The 20,045-nt window shown below is 42.2% G+C and overlaps 1 protein-coding gene across 14 annotated transcripts in view; it reads left to right on the forward strand.

The window, feature by feature from the left end:
- The window catches only part of LOC137352421 (protein unc-13 homolog C-like), a 612,014-nt gene that overhangs the window by 509,468 nt on the left and 82,501 nt on the right, over positions 1-20,045 (forward strand). For all 14 annotated transcript variants that reach the window (XM_068017812.1, XM_068017814.1, XM_068017821.1 and 11 more), the window contains 3 exons: positions 12,555-12,643; positions 18,225-18,374; positions 18,680-18,803. In XM_068017812.1, coding sequence (XP_067873913.1) covers positions 12,555-12,643; positions 18,225-18,374; positions 18,680-18,803 — 363 coding nt within the window. The remainder of the gene's footprint in view (positions 1-12,554; positions 12,644-18,224; positions 18,375-18,679; positions 18,804-20,045) is intronic.

Below are 20,045 nucleotides of genomic sequence, written 5' to 3' on the forward strand. Positions count from 1 at the left end.
TTCTTATCCCAGTATTGTTATATCCCAATGCCTAATTTGTAAGTGAAGGATTTGTTACATGGACGTGAGATTACATTTATGCTCTGAAACCAAAATAAACTACTTAAGCTTGGAAATTGCTCTAAGTGATGTTATGGCATACAGCTTATGTGTTTGTATCAAATTCCTTGTTCATTATTTTAGCAGAAGCATTCATCCATTTAAAATAAATAAAATAATGCCCCATTAAGACAGTTGAGAGAAGAATCTCATATGAGCATGTTAAATGTTTCTATGAAAACCTTGCTCCCGATAATTTCTGATAGCCCCTCAAACAACTATTGTGAAATTAGAATATTTAACACTTTCCATCTCAAAATTCTGCTCCTTCAGCTTATATCCAACCTGCAGGCGAGAGATCTGTCATGCAGGTCGCACATGCCAAAAACACAGTAATGCCTTTATTCGAGACTCAGATATCTGTGATCAGATTCCTCCTACATTTATGTTCAGCACTGGCTTTGATTTTTAAATTATCACAAAGTTCAATTCTAAAATGGAGTCTGTGCCTTCAACATTAGTATTTCAACCTAATTTCCAATAATGCACAATGCTGCACAAAACGCTCTCACAGCCTATCTCAGCTAATGTTACTGGCATTAAATATTGTCTAGGGATCGGTTAGCATAAGAGAAGCACGTTGTAGCCAATTGAAAATGATTAAAAGCAATTTGGGAACACCATTTGCACGAGGAGACATACTCAATTCCTCAGAAACACAAAATGTGATTTTCTTTTTTTTTTACAAACTGATCTCTACTTAGCTGCTGGTATGTAACTCTTTTCCAACATTCATAATAAGACATCACTTGTGGCTTGGTGAAATAAATGATACAGTGGCATGTAGTTACCAGCTATCCTATGAATTGGAATAAATGAAGCAAGAGATAGCAGTGTAATTAGAGATGTAGATAATAAGACATCAAAATTAATATTTGTCAAAGTGAGATTAAATTTGACAATTTCAAACTTCTAGCAGGCAAAGATGGGAAATTACCCCAACATTCTTTGGCCTGTGTGCAGCAGACTTTTGACTTTTTTCTGAGTGTAAAGTCAATGGTTAATGGTAATATTTGATTGCACTTTATGTTAGACTTAACAAAGGAATATTGTCATTGAGAGATAACTGGTTGTAATGGTCCTATGATTGAAATTATGTGGGGCTGAATTTTCAGCCCCCATCAAGACCAGGACCGGAGCCATCAGAAGCTAAAGTTAGCCCCGCCAGCTGACATGCCAGTTCTTGGCGCTACCCAACCTCTGGGCGATATTTGCGAAGCAGGATTGGTGCCCGGCAGGGCTACTGATCCGCACACAGTGGTTAGCCGATAATGCTCATTAAGAGCCTAATCGAGGCCAATTAAAGGAATTTTCCAGTCGGCCTCCAAGTTCCTGCAGGTGGCAGGGGCTAGTTTAGGTGCCTCGAGAGGGGCACCTGGCAGTGGACCAGGCTGGGAATCTGGGGGGGGGGGGGGGGGGGGTGGCAGTGCTCCAGGCAGGTCTAGAGGTACTCTCTGCCTGCTTGGGTGCAGGAGCAGCCACAGGCTGCCCTGTAGATGGTTTCCCACACACCAACTCACCCACTAGCCCCCCCCCCCCCCCCCACAGTGGTAGCCTGGCTGCTGAATCTATTTAATTAAAATTTTAAAAGTTTGAGAGAGGGTGCCCCCATCTTGAAGCACCCTCTCTCTTACTTACCTTCCATTGCAGCCTGCTGCTCCTTTCAAACTGGAAGGGCTCTGACTGGCCCTCCAGCTTCAAGAGCTCATTAATTGGATGGCGAACCTGCCCTCTGGCCTTAATTGGCAACACTGGGGAAAATCACAGATGAGTGAGTTTTCCCCGGGGGCGGGTTCAAGACCTAGAAACAGTTCCGACCTCTGTTTCCCATCCCTTGAAGGGAAAATCCAGCCTACAAAGTGAGAAATCAAGCTCAATTAGCCACAGTTTACACTAACAGCAACTACTTTTGTTTTTTTGCTATTTTAATAGCTCAGTTTGGTACTACATAAATCTGTGGAATTTTGTTTCTCAAGTTAAAATGGAAATAATGAACATCTATTGTATTATAAAATATCTCAACTATATAATATATAATGTTACCAAAAAGAGTAGTAAGCCTGAGGGTTGGGAGGATTTTAGAATTTAGCCAAGGATGACCAGGAAATTGATTTTAAAAAAAGAATATGAGACTTAACTAGCAAGAGACATAAAAACAGATTGTAAAAGTATGTAAAAAGAAAGAGATTATCAAAATTAAATGTGGGCCCCTGAGAGGCAGAGACAGGAGAAATTATAATGGAAATAAGGAAATGGCAGAGACAGTGAACAAATACGGTAGAAGACACAAAAAACTTTCTGCAAATAATGGCAAACCAAGGACCTAGAGAACTGAGAACTCGAGAATATTATTAGCAAAGCAATAGTACTGGAGAAATGTATGGGCTTAAAGTAAACAAATCCTTTGGGCCTGATGGCTGCATCCTAGAGTTTTAAAAGAGTTAGCTACAGAGATAGTGGATGCATTGGTTTCAATCTTCCAGAATTCCCTAGACTCTAGAACAGTCTATCGATTGGAAGAAAGCAAATTGTTCAAGAAAGTAGGGAGAGAGAAAAGAGGCAACCATAGGCCTGTTAGGTTGACACCAGTAGTAGGGAAAATGCTAGAATCTATTATTAGGGATGTGGTAGCAGAGCACTTAGAGAGTCGTAATATGATTAGGCAGAGTCAACAAGGATTTATGAAAGGGAAATCATGTTTGACAAATCTCTCGCAGCTTATGAGGCTGTAATTAGCAGTACAGATAAGGGGGGACCAGTGGAAGCATTCAATAAGGTGTCAAACAAGAGATTGCTACACAAAATTAGAACTCATGAGATCGGGGGCACTATATTAGCATGGATTGAGGATTGGTTAATGGACAGAAATAGTTGGCAGGCTGTAACTAGTGAGTTACCGCATGGATCAGTGGTTGAGCCTCAGTTATTTACAGTCTATATCAGTGACTTAGATGAAGGGACTGAGTGTAATATATCCAAGTTTACTGACAATACAAAGCTAGATGGGAAAGTAAGCTGGGACACAAAGAGGCTGCAGAGGGATACAGACAGGTTAAGTGAATGGGTAAGAATGTGGTGGATTAAATATAATGTGGAAAAATGTAAAGTTATTCACTTTGGAAGGAAAGATAGAAATTTAGATATCTTTTAAATGGTGAGATTGGGAAATGTTGCCATTCAGATGGACTTGGGTGTCCATGTACAGGAATCACAGAAAGTTAGCATGCAGGTAGAGCTGGCAATTAGGAAGGCTAATGGTATCTTGGCCTTTATTACAAAGGGATTGGAGTATAAGAGTGAAGAAATCTGACTGCAGTTGTATAGAGCCTTGGTGAGACCCCTGGAGCACTGTGTACAGTTTTGGTCTCCGTACCTAAAGAAGGACATACATCCCATAGAGGGAATGCAATGAAGCTTCATTGGACTGATTCCTGGATGAACGGATTGTCCTATGAGGAAAGGTGGAGTAGGCAAGGCCTATATTCCCTAGTTTAGAAGATTTAATTGAAACATAAAATTCTGAAGGGGGCTTGACAGGGTAGATGTTGGGAGAATGTTTCTCCTGGCTGGGGAGGCAGGAACCAGGGGTCATAATCTCAGAATAAGGGGTTGGTCATTTAAGACTGAGATGAAGGTAGAGTCCTAGGCCCAATCATCTTCAGCTGCTTCATCAATGACCTTCCCTCCATCGTAAGGTCAGAAGTGGGAATGTTTGCTGATGATTGCATAATGTTCAGCATCATTCCCAACTGCTCAGATACTGAAGCAGTCAATGTCCATATGCAGCAAGACCTGGACAACATTCAGGCTTGGGTTCATAAGTGGCAAGTTACATTCACACCACACAAGTGCCAGGCAATGACCATCTCAAACGAGAGAATCCAACTATCTCCTCTTGACATTCAAAGGCATTATCATCGCTGAATCCTCCACTATCAACATCCAGGAGTTACCATTGATCAGTAACTGAACTGTACCAACCATAGAAGTACTGTGGCTAAAAGAGCAGGTCAGAGGCTGGGAATTCTGCAGCGAGTACCTCACCTGCTGACTCCCCAAAGCCTGTCCACCATCTACAAGGCACAAGTCAGGAGTGTGATGGAATACTCTCCACTTGCCTGGATGAGTGCAACTCCAACAACACTCAAGAAGCTCAATACCATCCAGGACAAAACAGCCCGCTTGATTAGCACCCCATCCACCATCTTCAAAATTCATTCCCTCCACCACCGATGCACAGTTGCACCAGTGTGTACCATCTATAAGATGCACTGCAGCAACTTACCAAGGCTGCTTCGACAGCACCTTCCAAACCCATGCCCCCTACCATGTAGAAGGACAAGGGAAGCAGATGCATGGGAACACCACCACCTGCATGTTCCCCTCCAAGTCACACACCATCCTGAACTGGAACTATATCACCATTCCTTCACTCACTGGGTCAAAATCCTGGAACTCCCTTCCTAACTGCACTGTGGTTGTACCTATAACACATAGACTGCAGCGGTTCAAGAAGGCAGCTCACCACCACCTCAAGGGCAATAAAGAATGGGCAATAAATGCTGGCCTAGCCAGTGATGGCCACATCCCATGAAAGAAATAAAAATTCGAAGGGTTGCGAATCTTTAGAATTCCCTGCCCTAGAGGGTGGTGCATGCTCAGTTGTTCAGTATATTCAAGATAGGCTGAAGGGCCTGTTTCAGTGCTGTATCTCTAAATAAATAAATAGAAATTGATCGATTTTTTGGATAGGAGTGAATCAAGGGATGTGGCGATGGTGCAGTAAGGTGGAGTTGAATTTAAAGATCAGCCATGATCTTATTGAATGGCAGAGTGGCCTACTCCTCCTCCTGGTCCATACGTTCTTACTTTTTTTTACTTTGGACCTTGGCTGTCCTTGGTTGTTAATGGATGTTCAAGGTATATTGATGAATCCCCTTAATTTGCTGTTCCTCCAGACGTATCTCAAACAATAGTATATTGTATCTATAATATATAATGTAGCATGAAGCATTTTGCAAAAAATAATAATTTGAGGTCTTGTACAAGTCCGATGCCAAATTGCAGATGAAGTGAGAACATAATGTAGATCTCTGAATATTAACAATATGTTGAATCCTCCTCATAATGTGTACTATGAAATGAACACTTCTAATAATGCCTCAGGCAGAGTGCTACAATATTTAGTAGGACATCAGCTTGATTATTAGAACAACTCATACAATTAGTTTTAAGGAGGTTAAGGTCTGAGGCCCTATGATGAATGCTGGACTACATATTAATTTATTAAAAGCAATTCCATTTTTTTTTTATAACTTGCTTACTTATGGGAATGTTATTTTATTAGATTTATGTTGCTAAATCTGAACTTGTTGAAGGAAACATGCACATTGATTTTTCAAAGATCATTTAATATAAATTGAGTAGTCGAATACTTGGGAGGAAACGTGAGCAAATTAACTCCTCATGAATACTCTTTGAGTAAGTTAATTTCACTTTGTTAAATAAAACATACAAAATAAATCCACAAGATGTATCGACCCACACACCAACATTCTCTACCAATTACTTTCAATAAATTATTAACATCCTTTTTACACATGCTCAAGGATTAAATTTCAAATATTAAGGCAGCAGTATTGTGGGAGCCTTATCAAATCATTTAAAGTAATTTAGTGCTTGACATTCTTGGTTTTACAAATTTAAGTAAAAAGATGCAAATAAATAATAATGCGATTTAGGCAGAGAAAGGCTCGTCATCTGCAGCTAATATTGCTCTCAGGATTCTGATATCCCAACATAGATTAATGAGCATTATTAAAAAGTGAAAAAGTCAACTTTTGGCTGCTCAGGAAGACAAAGAGAATTTGAATTTATTTTGCACCTTGTCTTTTGTCTGGGAAATGTCGCAAAGTGCAATGAATTGTTCTTCTGAACTGCAGTCACTGTTGCTACATTGTTATTAAAATTAAGGTAATTAATCCAGAAATACACAGTCAAATCGAAAAATTAACATTTATTCCTGGTCATATCTGACGTTAATGCAATTCAGGTGTAGCAAAATGTTCAAGAATTAACCACAGTAGTGTCAAAAGTGAATAGTGTAGAGGAGTTTTATGTTGGGGAATGTTGGTGTAATGCCCGTTGGTGGACATACCACATTGCAGAAGGAGAGTGGCCTAGGAACAGAAAGAAATGCCATCTAAGTATGGCAGATGAATAGTGCAGGAGGGAGTTCTGACTCAACAGAGGGACCGTGACTGAGGTACATCACTTGGTCAATGAAGATCTTCAAGGAAAGCCAGCCATCTGCAGTGCGCTACTAACAGTCATGAGTGTCACCACTATCATCAACTTTAATGCTGCAGACTCATTCCAGAGTTAACGGGCGAGATTTTAACTCACTCAGAACCCATTCGCTTACACAGAGTTAAAATAAGGCCCAACCACTTAGTTTTCCTTTTAGCCATTTGATGCTTTCTTTTCTTGTAATGAAGAGATGAAACCTGTAAAATATAAAAAAGACTTACATTTCTTATAGTGCCTTTCACAACCAAGATGTCCCAAAGCCCTTTACAGCCAATGAAGTACTTTTGAAGCGTATTCACTGTTGCAATGTAGGAGATGCAGCAGCCAATTTGCACACAGCAAGCTCCCACAAACAGCAATGTAATAATGACCAGATTGAGGGATAAATATTGGCTAGGACACCAGGGATAACTCCCTTGCTCCTCTTTGAAATAGTGCCATGGGATCTGAGTGGTCATCTGACAGTACAGCATTCCTTTAGTACTGCATTGGAGTGTCGAGCTGGATTTTCATGCTCAAGTCCCAGAGTGTGACTTGAACCAAAACCTTCTGACTCAGATGTGAGAGTGCTACTAACTGAGCCAAAGCTGACACTTCAAAACTGTAAAACTGAACACATTTTATTTAATTCTGTGTAGTAGTGGTGGATGTGTTCAATGTATTTTCCTCTTGATTGTTGTGATAAATGTGGCTCACTACCAGATGCAAATCTAACTGAAGGAGTAGAACTCATGTGTAGCTGTATAGGTACCTGGAAAGCTGCAAGAAAACCAGAAATCATGCTAAGTGTGGCTACAAGTAACCCACTAGAAGTAGTAGTTGGCATCCGTCCATCTCAGAAGATGTTGGTCTGTGCACGGGGTGTATGTCATTTCTGAGTTGAGCATCATCTGTTGTGACTGTAGACACCAACTTGCGAGTGGCAATCCCTTCCACAGCTGGCACAGATGAACATCCTGGGCCCGAGGTTTTTCCTTCTGCCAGGCTCTCTCTTCCACCATCTGGTCGTTTCTTTTGTCCTCTGCTTTTTTCCTGCCCGTCCTGTAATTCTTCAGGAACTCTGGTCAGCAGCGACGGCTTCCCATGTCTCTACTCTGATCCCGGTCAACTTGAGGTCTTGCATGCAGACATCCTTGTGTCATAGATGTGGACGACCTGTTGGTCTTGTGCCAATAGCAAGCCTGCCATAGAGCATGTCTTTGGGGATGCAGCTGTCATCCATTTGGCGCGTGTGACCCAGCCAACGGTGTCACCACTGACCCAAGAGGGCAGATATGCTGGGGATCCCTGCACGCTGATGTACTTCCATATTTGGCACTCTGTTCTAACATAGAAACACCTGCATTAGTACCCATGGGTCTCCTCTGTAATATTACTTGTTCCTTTAGTATGTGGACTATTCTAAGACTCACAGGACTACAAGTAATATTCAAAGAAAACGTGGGTTTTTATTACAACTTAACTAGAACATACAGAAGACACACTAATACACGTCTCACGCTGTTGGGCGGCAGCCAAAACTCCCTGGTCATGTGTGACACGACATCACTTCCTCCAGTGACCTTCACTTATAGCTTCTGAAGGTGGTCCTTTTACAGTCGTTCCACAACATCCTCTGATGGACTTATTGCTTTGTGACATCTCATCTGGCAGATGACAACTTATCTGGCTGTTCAAGTTTCCACTGCCACCTACAAGAAGGTGCATGACCTCTCAATAAAAGCTGCTGTACCAGCCTCTTGTTTCAAAGCATCACAAACAACTCAGGAGGGGCATGCTGGATCTCTACCCTGCACCAGCTTGTCCCTCTTCACCCACCCGCTCTACTGTTCTTTCTTGACCAAAGTTTAGTGCCTATGTATCAGTGGTAGCAACTATTTGAGGAGGAATGTACTCTTCTAATTCAACTGGAGGCTGACTGTGTTCTCTTGCTCTGTGAGAAAAGCAAATGATAAAATAAGCATAAGTAAGCATACTTAACCTAATAAATACTGCAATCACATCTTTTACTATACACTGTGGACATGTTTATTTAGCATATCATGCATATCGTAAAATATCTAATAGGATTCAGAGCATGAGTTCTTCACTTTTCTTCAACCTCCACAGACTACATTTCTTCTGAACACACTATCGTGAATAGACTGACAATAGCTTACTCATATGCCCTTAGTGGTTTACACTGTGACTGTTAGCACCTGTTCCATCACACATTTTTCCAAGTTTTACCCCTAACAGTCAGTAGAGATTGAGAAATAATGATTTGGCCCTAAGGAATTGTTTCCTCCAGTACCTTATTTCTCTCATTAGAGCGCACATAATGTTACTTATGTAGCCCTTCAATTTTCAGTACTAATACTTTATTTGTTACATTCTTACTAACATTAGGCTGTATTGGTGCAGCATTTTTTTTGCATGTCTTTTTTTACACTACAACTTTACATCTTGTGTATATAAGTCCTTTGCTGCTTGTTACATGAATAGTAATGTTTTACCTTTCTGTTCTTTCATGCAACCTTTCTCATTCACAGCATTCCTTCTAGCAGGAGACCAGAGTTTCTGATTTTCATCATCTGTTCCCATGATTGCCTTCTAATTTACATATTCTTTCCTGCCAAAAATTGTGATACTTCCTAGCAGAGTTCACCAGGACTTGCAAGGGTTGGTCAGTGAGGATATGGTTTCCTCTGTTGGCATTGAACTATTTTCCATTATTATTGTGATATCACCAATGAGAGTTATAAACAGTTCGATATCTATACTTCTGCCGGGCCTGGGCACCACGGAGAGATTTTATGTGGCCCCGGCCCTTAATTGGCCTTGGGCGGGACTTCTGCCTCCCTGAGGTAGGAGGTCCCGCCTCCAGGAGCTGCTGACCAATCAAGGGGTGGCAGCGCTTCAGTCCCGGGAGACTTAGTGCCTCATTGGCTGGTTTAAAAAGAGCAATAAAGGATTATGGTTGAAAGTGCATCCTTATTGGCTGTTGTGAATGAAAACATATTCTTGAGAATATCGTGTTTTTCAAATGTGTACGCCTACAATTTCATGACCAGTTCATTAATTTCAACAAACCACAGGTATTTTGCCAACTTTTCAAAAAAAAAAGGCAATGTCAGGCCTTTGAGACTCCAATTACTCTCACCACAAAGTTTTAAGAGAAGGTTGCATACATTTAAAATTAAAGTCAAATAACTCCACACCATTTTTATGCAGACTGTAAATTTAAATGCTAAGTTGTATAGATTTTATCTTCATTTCTAATAATTTTTAAATCTTCAGTAAAAATAACTTGCATTTATATAGCAATTTTACTGCAGAAAATTGTCACAAGGAACTTCACGGGGCCTGATCAAATATAAATAGAAGCTGAATCAACGAAGGAGATATCAGGAGGGGGAACCAAAAGCTTGCTTTAAGGGGCGGGCGGGGGGGTGGGGGTGGGGTTTAAGGAAAGTTTTAAAGAAGGAGAGAGAGGTTAAGAGGTAAAGACATTTAGGGAGTTAATTCCACAGTGTAGGACAGTAAATGTCTGAAGGAACAGTCACCAGTTGTGTGGTGGGGCGGATGCTCAAGCGGCCAGAGTGGGAGGAACAGAGAGTTCTGGGGAAATGGTAGGACTGGAAGAGGTTACAGATGTAGGAATGGGCAAATCCATGAAGAGATTTAAACACGAGGCAGCCAGTTTCATGAGAAAAGTAAGAGGTTTGCACACATTGGCCGGAATTTTACGCCCTCCTGCAGGAGTGGGCTGGAGGCGGGGGGGGGTGTAAAATTGTGTGGGAGGCTGGGGGAGGGGTGCCGTTTCCGTCACCTTCCCACCAGGGCTGCAATTGTATGATCAGCAGGAGAGGTGACAAATAGCCACCCGCCCCAGGCCAATTATGCCCGTAAGTGACCAATTAATTGCCACTTAAGGGCTTTCTCCCTCCACCACTGGTATATTACCAGTGGTGGATGGGCACTTCGTCAACTGTGGAAGCCACCCAGCGATGCCAGCTGGCCTCCTTGTGGGCCTGAGTCAGGGGCCCTCCTGATCAGGCACCTTGTGCCCCAAGGATGGCCCCGCCAGCAGCTCCTGTCGCCCTGCTCATGCACCTCCCACTGCCTTCCTAATTGACCCCCATCCCTCCATTACCGGGGCCCAGCCAATTGTTGCCGGCAAGGCCCAAAACCCCACTTACCATTTTCACCGCTGGCGTCCACGATCCTCCTGAAGCTGGGTGCAGCCCCAACAGTGGCCACCGCACCCGGTGGCACTGCTGGGACTGAAGAGCTGCCGCCCCTTGATTGCCCAGCAGCTCTTGGAGGCGGGACCTCCTGCCTCAGAGGGGCAGAAGTCCCACCCAAGGCCAATTAAGGGCCTGGGCCACGTAAAATCTCTCCATGGCTCCCAGGCCCGGCGGAAGTGGGCTTGCGCCCAACCTTTAAGCTGGTGGGTGGGGCCTCCATCCTGAAATAAAATCCCAGCCATTGATTATTGATTAATGAAACAAATTAGATGAATTCTAGACCATACTGTACAAATTTCTACATTCATTTATAACTGACATATAATCACCAAAGCGCAAAAATCTGTAAGGCTCAAAGAAAAGCCTGTGGGGAATCATACGCATGCTTTGGTCTGATACACATGGTGATATAGCGTCTCCTTGTAGGATCATAGTGTCTATGCAAAAGCTTGTTTTTCATTATCATGATTAAGTTTTGGTATGGTCGACTGGCTGGCACCAAATTTACAGTTTATTGTATCCGTCTCAATACTTGATTCATGTTGCTGTTTCTCTGAGTTCATCTGACCTGAAAGAAATGAGATGTTACAGTATTTTAGCAAATTAGTCAGGAATTGAAGAAGTTTGACCCTGCAAAGGATTATCAAATTGTGCGTGATATATGTATCTACAAAAATCTGAAACCTACATTATCACTGTTTCAAGGAACTGTTGCTAAGCTTATTTTCCTTTTACAACATCTGTTTCAAGGTCATGAAAATAATTCATTTGCATAGTAAACATTTTCCTGGCATACACCAGGTTTAGCTATGGTCAGTTTGCTGAAACAGTCCAGGAGCTTCTAAGTTAGCAGATCTGTTTTGCAATGAAATTTACTTCTCAATTCCCACGTTTACAATATCCTTCCACACAGCATCTGATGCCAAATGACGGATTGTTTAGCAAGCAGTTAGGAATGCTATACCAACCAGCCTGTCAGTACCCAAAAGTGGAGCTCAATTAATGGGGCATGAAGCACCAAAGTAAAAAAAAAATTAAGTAGGTAAGATATAGTGCATGCCATGAAAGAGGTTTCCATTGAAAAAGGAGCTAAACTTACTCATGTATGAGAAGGGTGATTGGCCAAGAAAAGATACACCATTTCTTTTAAGAATATTTTGTACGAATTTATTGCCTATCCAAAAAAGAACATTGGTGACCCTTGCTTCTTTTTCTCGGCTTGTTGTCATGTATTATGATGTGTTGATATGACTGGCTAAGACATTGTGTGAGATGAAATGCATTCTAAGAAAGGGTTTAAATCTGATAAGTCTGTTGCACTGCCGACAGCAGTCTAAAGCTTCTTGATTTACACTGCATAGAATAATCAACAAATCAGTTCTGAAATAGCATGCTGTCTTTGCTTGGCAGGTAAATGGGGTCAGATGTGAAATAACAAAATCACTAAGGTTTTCCTCATCTCTAAATAAGTCTAAACATGTGAATTGAACCAGTTTGCTTATAACGTGCATTTTAACACTTGCCATACCATTTCTCAAATTGAGTAACTCCAAATAAAGTAATACTAAGCAGACTGTGCATTTAAGCTTCTGGTGATTCAAGCCATCTATATCTGTTTTCTTGCACACAACATTAAGGCATGTAGTTGAGATTAATCTGCTCTGTTCTAAAGCACCTGCAAATTCGGTTTACTAGAATTTGATTTGAACTATTTTCCACCCAAACCTGTACACAAGTAAAACATTCAAATTCATCTGAGGAATGCAAATAAGATTCATTCTCATTCTCACGTTGTCTTAGCATTGAAACATTATTTGAATGATTGACATAAAACTTTAGACCAACAGTCATTAGAAATCAGTGTGACAACCTATAATGTAGCTGATATTTCATGGATAATTATTGCTTTCTTTTTAGCTTGACGCTGGGGCTAGCGATATCCTGAAAGAGCTACAAGTCAAGCTTAATGGTGTCTTGGATGAACTGAGTTATACCTTTGGCTCAAGGTGAAGTACTGATTAATGCAGTTGAGTGACAAGTAAATTGCACAAGCATTTTGTATGTTCTGATATTGTGTAAGGGTTTATCATTTTATAATTTATTTCGGATCATTTGTATTACATGAAGGGTCTTCCAAATGTGTATTTTGTGGGAGTATCGGTAACTTCAGAAGGTTAAATGAACGGTCAGAAAGTTCCACATGAATATCGTGTCATTCCCATCACTCCAGCCTGTTTGCCTCCATTGGTTGCCTTTAATCAGATGTCAGACAGCTAGTTATATTGCTGAGTGGATGCATGCAGTTTCATCTTTAGCAGACTAGGTGAAGCAGAAAAATCTGGCATCATCCGGCTTCTCTTAATCGTCCTCTTTCCAATGGATCAGAGTAATCTTGTTGCTAATGGAGAAGTTAATTGCCTGGGCAGACTTAAGGGCAAAGCAGCCCTTCAGTGACAACTCACAATATCTGCAGAATTGGACTGACTCCACACAAGAAGTCTAACAGCACATGTTACAAACGTGGGCTGGCCTCGTAGCCCGACAAAAATGACGTAGATTAATTATAATGGACCCCACAATGCATTTCCCATGACTTTTTGCACAACAGGTACTCACTTATTGAGCATCTGTAAATAAAAAAGGGAGCTGGGTGGCCACGAATCTGTCCATCCACAGTTCCACCACTTAAAGCGAGGTTGCCTGATTGTGAAACTTGCCTTTTTTCTGTTATTTTTGCCTTGCCAAACTGAACTTTGGGGATTATAACAAGTACCTTTGTTTTTCTGCACTTGTTGCTGTTTTCCCTTTGGTGCACACTTCCAACAGCCCAGCTCAGGCATTCCATTAGCCCTGACTGTGGCTGTCCTGGAATTGTCCTGGAATTGCATGGCACCCATGTGCAGATGGCCCAGGAATTGCGTAGTCTGCCTCGGGCACAGTGATTTTGGGCATATTGAGAGAGACCTGCGTCTGCCTCCTACATTTCAGCAGAGAAACTGTCACCAAGTTATGCCATCTCCTGGAGCTTGACCTTCAGATTACATTCAGCACAGGAATAGCCCTGTGTGTTGCAACCAAAATCACTGTCACATTGAGCTTCTCAGCTCCCGTGCATTTCAAGCCAGAGAGTCGAATGTCCATACATCACTGCGTCAGGCAGATCACTGATGTTTTGTTTGCCCTGGCAACACATATGTCACAGTTTCCACTGGTAAGAAAGCAATAGTTTCAGATCTTGGGCTCCACTCCTGGTCTACAGAGGCAATGGCATTGGCTTGAAAGAACATTGATGGGCAGGCTTTTCACTCTTTTAATAGTTGCTGAGGATCTGTCCCAATGTAGATCCCTGATCATCTACAAGAGACGAACAGAAGCTCAAGGGTGGTCAAGGGAGAGATCGATGTGGACCTGTATTTTATGCCGTTTGAGGCGGTTAGGTAGTCCACCCACAGTACTTGCTCTTTTACGTAAATTGTGGACAGTCTTCTACTAAGAAAGCAGGCCATACAGATGATTCTAATGAAGGGAGTCAGTTTCAATGCTTACAGCTCAATCAGAAGTAATCAACCCACAAAACCAAGGTTGTACATCATTATAAATGCAGCAGCCCTTTAACAGCTGCTGCACTTCATATTCCCCACTCTCTCTTTACCCATGTTAAATAACGCCCCCATCACAAGTGTTACCACATTCCCAATGGCAGCCTCCAGTGCAAAAAAAACTGATCCTTATGACATCACCTGTGTCGAAGAAACAAACTGCCCAGATCACCTTCCACTAATGTAAGCAAGGAGGTAAGCGACGCCATAATACTCTACTGTTGCTGTACCAAGCAGGTCCACTACAGTCTGTATCATCATTCAATGTAGAATCAGCATCAGCCAGTTCCTCATTAATCAACACCAGTGGTACCTTTGCGTCGTTAAGCAACATCAATGGTATCTCTGCGTCATTAATCAACACCAGTGGTATTTCTGCATCATTGCTGCTCAGAATCTGACTGCTGTTTCATTGGGCAGGATCTTGGCGCTGATATGGGGGCGGGAACAAAGGCGGGGAATTCCCCACCACAGCCCTGGCTCCTGTCCATTTTCCATTGATGGGCAGGCTTTTCACTCTTTTAATGGTTGCTGAAGATCTGTCCCAATGCAGATCCCTACAAGAGATGAACAGAAGCTCATGGGTGGTCAAGGGAGAGATAGATGTGGACCTGTATCTTATGCCGTTTGAGGCGGTTAGTTAGTCCACCCACAGTACATGCTCTTTTCCCAACGCCAGCCAGCTTGTCCATTTTCCTGGAGGCCGGATGGCCAAGGAACGGCTGCCCATCCACAAGCGGTGTGTAGCTTTTTAACACAATTAAAAGGTCATTGATCAGGCATTGGGAGCACAGCAGATGCCTACAGCTGGCAGACCAGCTGGCTCCAGGATGACCTCGAGGCCCCCCCACTCCCAGCAGCTGCCATGCAGGCCATCCTGTGGTAGGGTTTTCTCTCCACAGTGGTGGTCTGGCAGCTGTGGCCACTTTTAATTTCAAATATTTTAAAACTGCTGAGAGGGCACCTAAAGATGGAGGCGCCCTCTCTCCCCCTTACCTGCAATGGCAGGCTGCAGCTCCTTCAGTTCTGGAGAGCTTCCTGTTTGTCTTTCAGCTTCTTAATTGGACAGTGAGCGTGGCCTTGGGCCACTAATTGGCCAATCCTGAAAAAAAATCACTCTGGGTTACTGCTCCCGACATGATGCAGGGTTGGGACTCGCATTTGATCCAGAAGTTGGGGAGCAGACCCCAAATGGAAAATCATGCCCATTATTTAATTCTCCTGAAATGTCTGTAACTGTGCTTACTGTAAGAGAAACTGTTGGTGCTTGGTTCCTTGGTGAGTGTCACTCTTCATATTCTGGTGCAAGGCAACTCTACGGAAGTCAGTGGTGCATAATGAGTATTACATATTGTTTATCTGCTTGTGCATAATTGTATGTAGACGCATTAAGGTGACATTGAGAGCAAGTCATAAAATATCTACGTAATGTGGTACATACCATGTGTTCTGCACTTTACTCCAGTCTTCAGACACAATTGTTTCCAAATACCCTTTTCCAAAAAGATCTGTGAATACCTCCCCTGGGGTGGGGGTGGGGGGGCGGGGGGTGAATTCCATGTTCTCCCCCGTGACGACTTTGGAGCGACCCCACCACCTTCCCGCCTCCACCTAAATTAAGTCCAGGGTGGGAAGACCTGTGACGGCCTTCCTGCCCCGCCACCAATTGAGGACCCTAAGTGGGCAATTAATGCCCAATTAAGGGCCTCATCCTGCCTCAGCCGGTATTAGCCCAGCGGCAGGGGGGCCTGTCTCTGCACGCAACGGGGGTGGCCTGCTGAGTTCCAGCCCCCTGCCCTTGCTGCTGACCCCACGAAATCCCTCTCGCCCTGACTTGCCTGTGGCCTGGTTCCAAAACCACCAGTGAATCGAGTACCGGCAGCTGCCACCACCTCTGTGGTGGTGCTGCTCAGTTAAAGAGCTGCCTGCGTCTGATTGGCCGGCAGCTCTCAGCAGGCGGGACATCTGTCGCCAGGGTCCTTAATCCTGGGGAAACCCCACCGTTGCCCACTTAAGTGCCTATTTCAGCAGACCTTCCCCAGAGGAGGTGCGCAGGGCTGTCACTGGTGTTCAAGATCTCCATCGTCAAGATAAAATCCCAGCCCTAGTCTTGAGCTCTACCACTGGTTTTACTCCTTTTCCTCCTTTTAAGTGCCCAATTTTGCTTTTAAATATAATAGTAAAATCAATTGGCAATTGGAAATTGATTCTTGCAATGGATTTGATCTCCCATCATGCCATATATGATGTAATTTGCATAATGCTAATTTCACTACAAACATCTTACTCGATATGTTCTTCAAATTCTAACCTGTGTCCTGTACTGCTATGTTACATTACCATTCAGATCCTACCGTGGGGGTGTTCCTTAGACATGTAATTTTCTACCACCTTTCCAAGTCTTTTAGACAGAGATCCATCATTAGGATTATGTACTCCCACCATGCCGCCTTCTCTGCATAATTGAGGCCCCTTTGTCATCAAAGGATTTTTCACACTTCTTCATTATGGTGTTGCAAAGAGCTTGCAGTGCATTGATACTGAAACTAGGTCTTATGATGTAATTCTGCCGAATTGTGCACTACACAGCTGCATTGAAAACGTTTGGGAGGTTTCTACTGGTTAAGCGTCTCATCTGATCCTAGAGAAATGTTAAAGGATCATTTTTGCAAGTGCATTATGATTAGTTGGCATTTTTCGTTATCACCAAGGAAACAACATTCCCATAACTTGCACATTTAAAAAACCCTGTTCATTGGCAATTTGCAATTCAGCTCCATGATTTGAGGAGCCTCCTTGGTAATAAGCAGCCTTCAAGAGGATAAAATGATGAAAAACAATAAAAGTATTGAAATATATTCGGAGTAAAAATGTCAACAATACCAATAAATTGTGTAAAAACATTTTGTGTGATATGACTGCATTTCTCATATGAAATCTCAGTTTCCATGAAGATAAAAAAGCTGTGAAATCAAAAATACTTCCTGGAATGTTAATTTCTTATCTATAACTTAAAGAGAGATGCAGTGGGGGAAGAATATCTTGCACAGAAAATATCCCACCCTGTCCCCTACCTTACTTTTCTTCTTTAATAAATAAGATAATGAAATTAGACTACTGTTACTGTTAACATTGACAGATTATCACATATAAATTTGACAGTTCAAGATACAGTCCATAATTGAAGCACATGATCTAGGCTGATGTTCAGTGCAGTAGATGGAGATTACTGCTTTGTTACAGTGCTCCAGGTGGATGTTGAAGCTCACATAGTGTTATTTGCAACATAGTAGGGAGGTTGGTTTCCTTGATCCTGGTCAACTCTCCCCTCCCTTAGAATCATAGAACGATACAGCACAGAAAGAGGCCATTTGGCCCATTGTGCCTGCACCAGCTTTTTATTGAGCTTTCTAATTAATCCCACTCCCAACCATCTTCACTAAAACCGATTAACTGAGTCTTGCATCTCATTGTTGTTTGTACAACCTTGCTGCACACAAAATGGCTGCCTACATAACAACAGTCACCAGACTTCAAAGTGCTTCATGGCATGCGTAACACTCTGAGGCTCTTCTGAGAGACTTGATACGCTGTAAACATCTACCCAAACCGACCTTTTTGCCAATTTTTCTTTCACTAAGTGTGACATTTAAAGTGCAGGTCGGCAAACAGAGAATTGTGTGTGGAAAGCACACCCTCAGAAAAATGGCATCGACAACCCTCTATTAAAGTGCCTATGTGTTCTGTTACCTGGCAACCAAAGACCCAATCAAATGATAGCCTTCATGTATTAAAAGCTGAATTTCAGCACTGCCTTTTTTGTTACAGGTATGTATGTAAAGAAAAAGGTCAAATCATTGTGTTAACATTTTGTTGCTGGCATCATTGATCTTGGCAGGATAGTTTTTTATAAATGTTATTATCTGACATTTTTGATATTTGGTTTTACATGCATGATTTTATCACTGTTTTTGCTTTATTGTTTTAGTTTCCAGTCTGTAATTGAAGAATGTGTCAAGCAGATGAACATTGAGTTATATCAAATGAGGGGAAATGGAAATGCATCTGCTAATAGGAACAGTGCAGCCCTGGATGCAGAAACCGTCTTGAGGCCACTAATGGACCTTTTGGATAAAAAGTAATGTAGTTCTGTTAATAAGTGTCAGCCCAAAGATATTCATTTCATCCAGACTTTCATAGCTTTGCAGTAATCCATTTTTGAATACTCCATCACTTGTATTGAAATGCAAATATCATTTGGACAGTTTGGAAATTTGGCCTTTAAATTAGACATCAGAAAACTGTCTTGCCAGCTTACATTTTGCTAAAACGCTGATGTGACACTGCTTTATATTTATAATTTGCCTTGAAATTTTGTGAACTACAATACAGGACTTTTGATATCTCAACTCCAGTGACAGTTGATAATTTCCTTTTTTTCAGCCTTACACTGTTTGCTAAAATCTGTGAAAAGACTGTTCTGAAAAGGGTTCTAAAGGAACTTTGGAAATTAGTTCTGAATGCCATAGAGAAAAAAATTGTTCTGCCTCCATTAACTGACCAAAGTGTAAGTATCAGCTGAATACTTGCCCATTGTTGCCACAAAATCTAATATGTTAAAATTATTTAAAAGTAAGTACCCAGCTTCAGGTACCTCCTGTTAATCTGTTAACTGTGTAGCAATTGTTTGATTATATGCAGGTTGAGGGTGTTAATTGGGGTCTTACTTGAGCACTTATAAGCAGACACTCACTGAGACTGGTGGAGGGGTTTGAGTGAGGAGCTACATGTTTGAAATCCTTTTACTCTGCACAATAAATGTGAAACTGAGTAAAGATAGGCTCCAGCATTATCCTTCCATACAAGCTTTCTGGACTTTCACACCTGTCTTCTAAATATCTAAACTGGAACCCAGGCAAGATACAGATTGCTAATTGTCAAATACTTCAACATACTAATGCATCTTCCAGATAAAATGTAGCTGTGGATTAAACATCAGCCCAAAGATATTGGTGATATATCTCACCAGGCAACCTGCCATCCATTTATATTCAAGGACCAGAGCACATTTTGTGTGACATAACATGGAATTGGGTCCCCAGTTACGTTGTACATAGTTTCTGAAGTGTTCCAGCTTCCCGGCTAGTAGTTGGGACGTTTACCAATTGTGGCTGAATCATAATAAAGGGGTAACTAGTTGATCAGTGACATTTCTTTTTGCAGGAATTGGGATTTTAGCTGTATCTGGATCTCTATAAACTGGAGGTAAAAATAAACAATGGGGTAGAAATTCATGTGTTGCTGTCATTTTCCTAGCATAAAATGGCTCCAAAGCTTCAAATTTAGCAGTGGGATGCCCTGAGACTGATCTGTGCAGGGCTTTGTCGCACTGCTGACTTCGTGGAGGGCCATGTCTTGCACGTTTCAGGTGGACATCTAAAACAAGTGTTCAGTCTCTTGAATATTTTAATGAGTGTTCTAATGCCTGCTGAAGGCTCCTTCCTGAAATAGGGCTGCTTAATCTCACAGCTACTTTTTAACTAGGTGTATTAGTCTGCTGTAGTATCTGACAATCCTGCTACATTCAGGACAACCAGGTCTACATGCAGCCTAAACAGCGGTCCATAAAAGCATCCAGTTCCCCTTCCCAGGACCTAACTGAAGGCTGTTGTCAGAATGGCAGCAGCTGGAGTTCACATCTGCTTCATGGGCAAACCTGTCTGGGGACATGCTGCGGGTGCCCACTGCTTCTCAGTCTAGTTTAAATGAGGTCCAAGGCCCATTTTAGATTGAGCCACAAGCATACCTG

This window comes from Heterodontus francisci, chromosome 38 (genome assembly GCF_036365525.1).
Source record: "Heterodontus francisci isolate sHetFra1 chromosome 38, sHetFra1.hap1, whole genome shotgun sequence".
NCBI lineage: Eukaryota > Metazoa > Chordata > Chondrichthyes > Heterodontiformes > Heterodontidae > Heterodontus > Heterodontus francisci.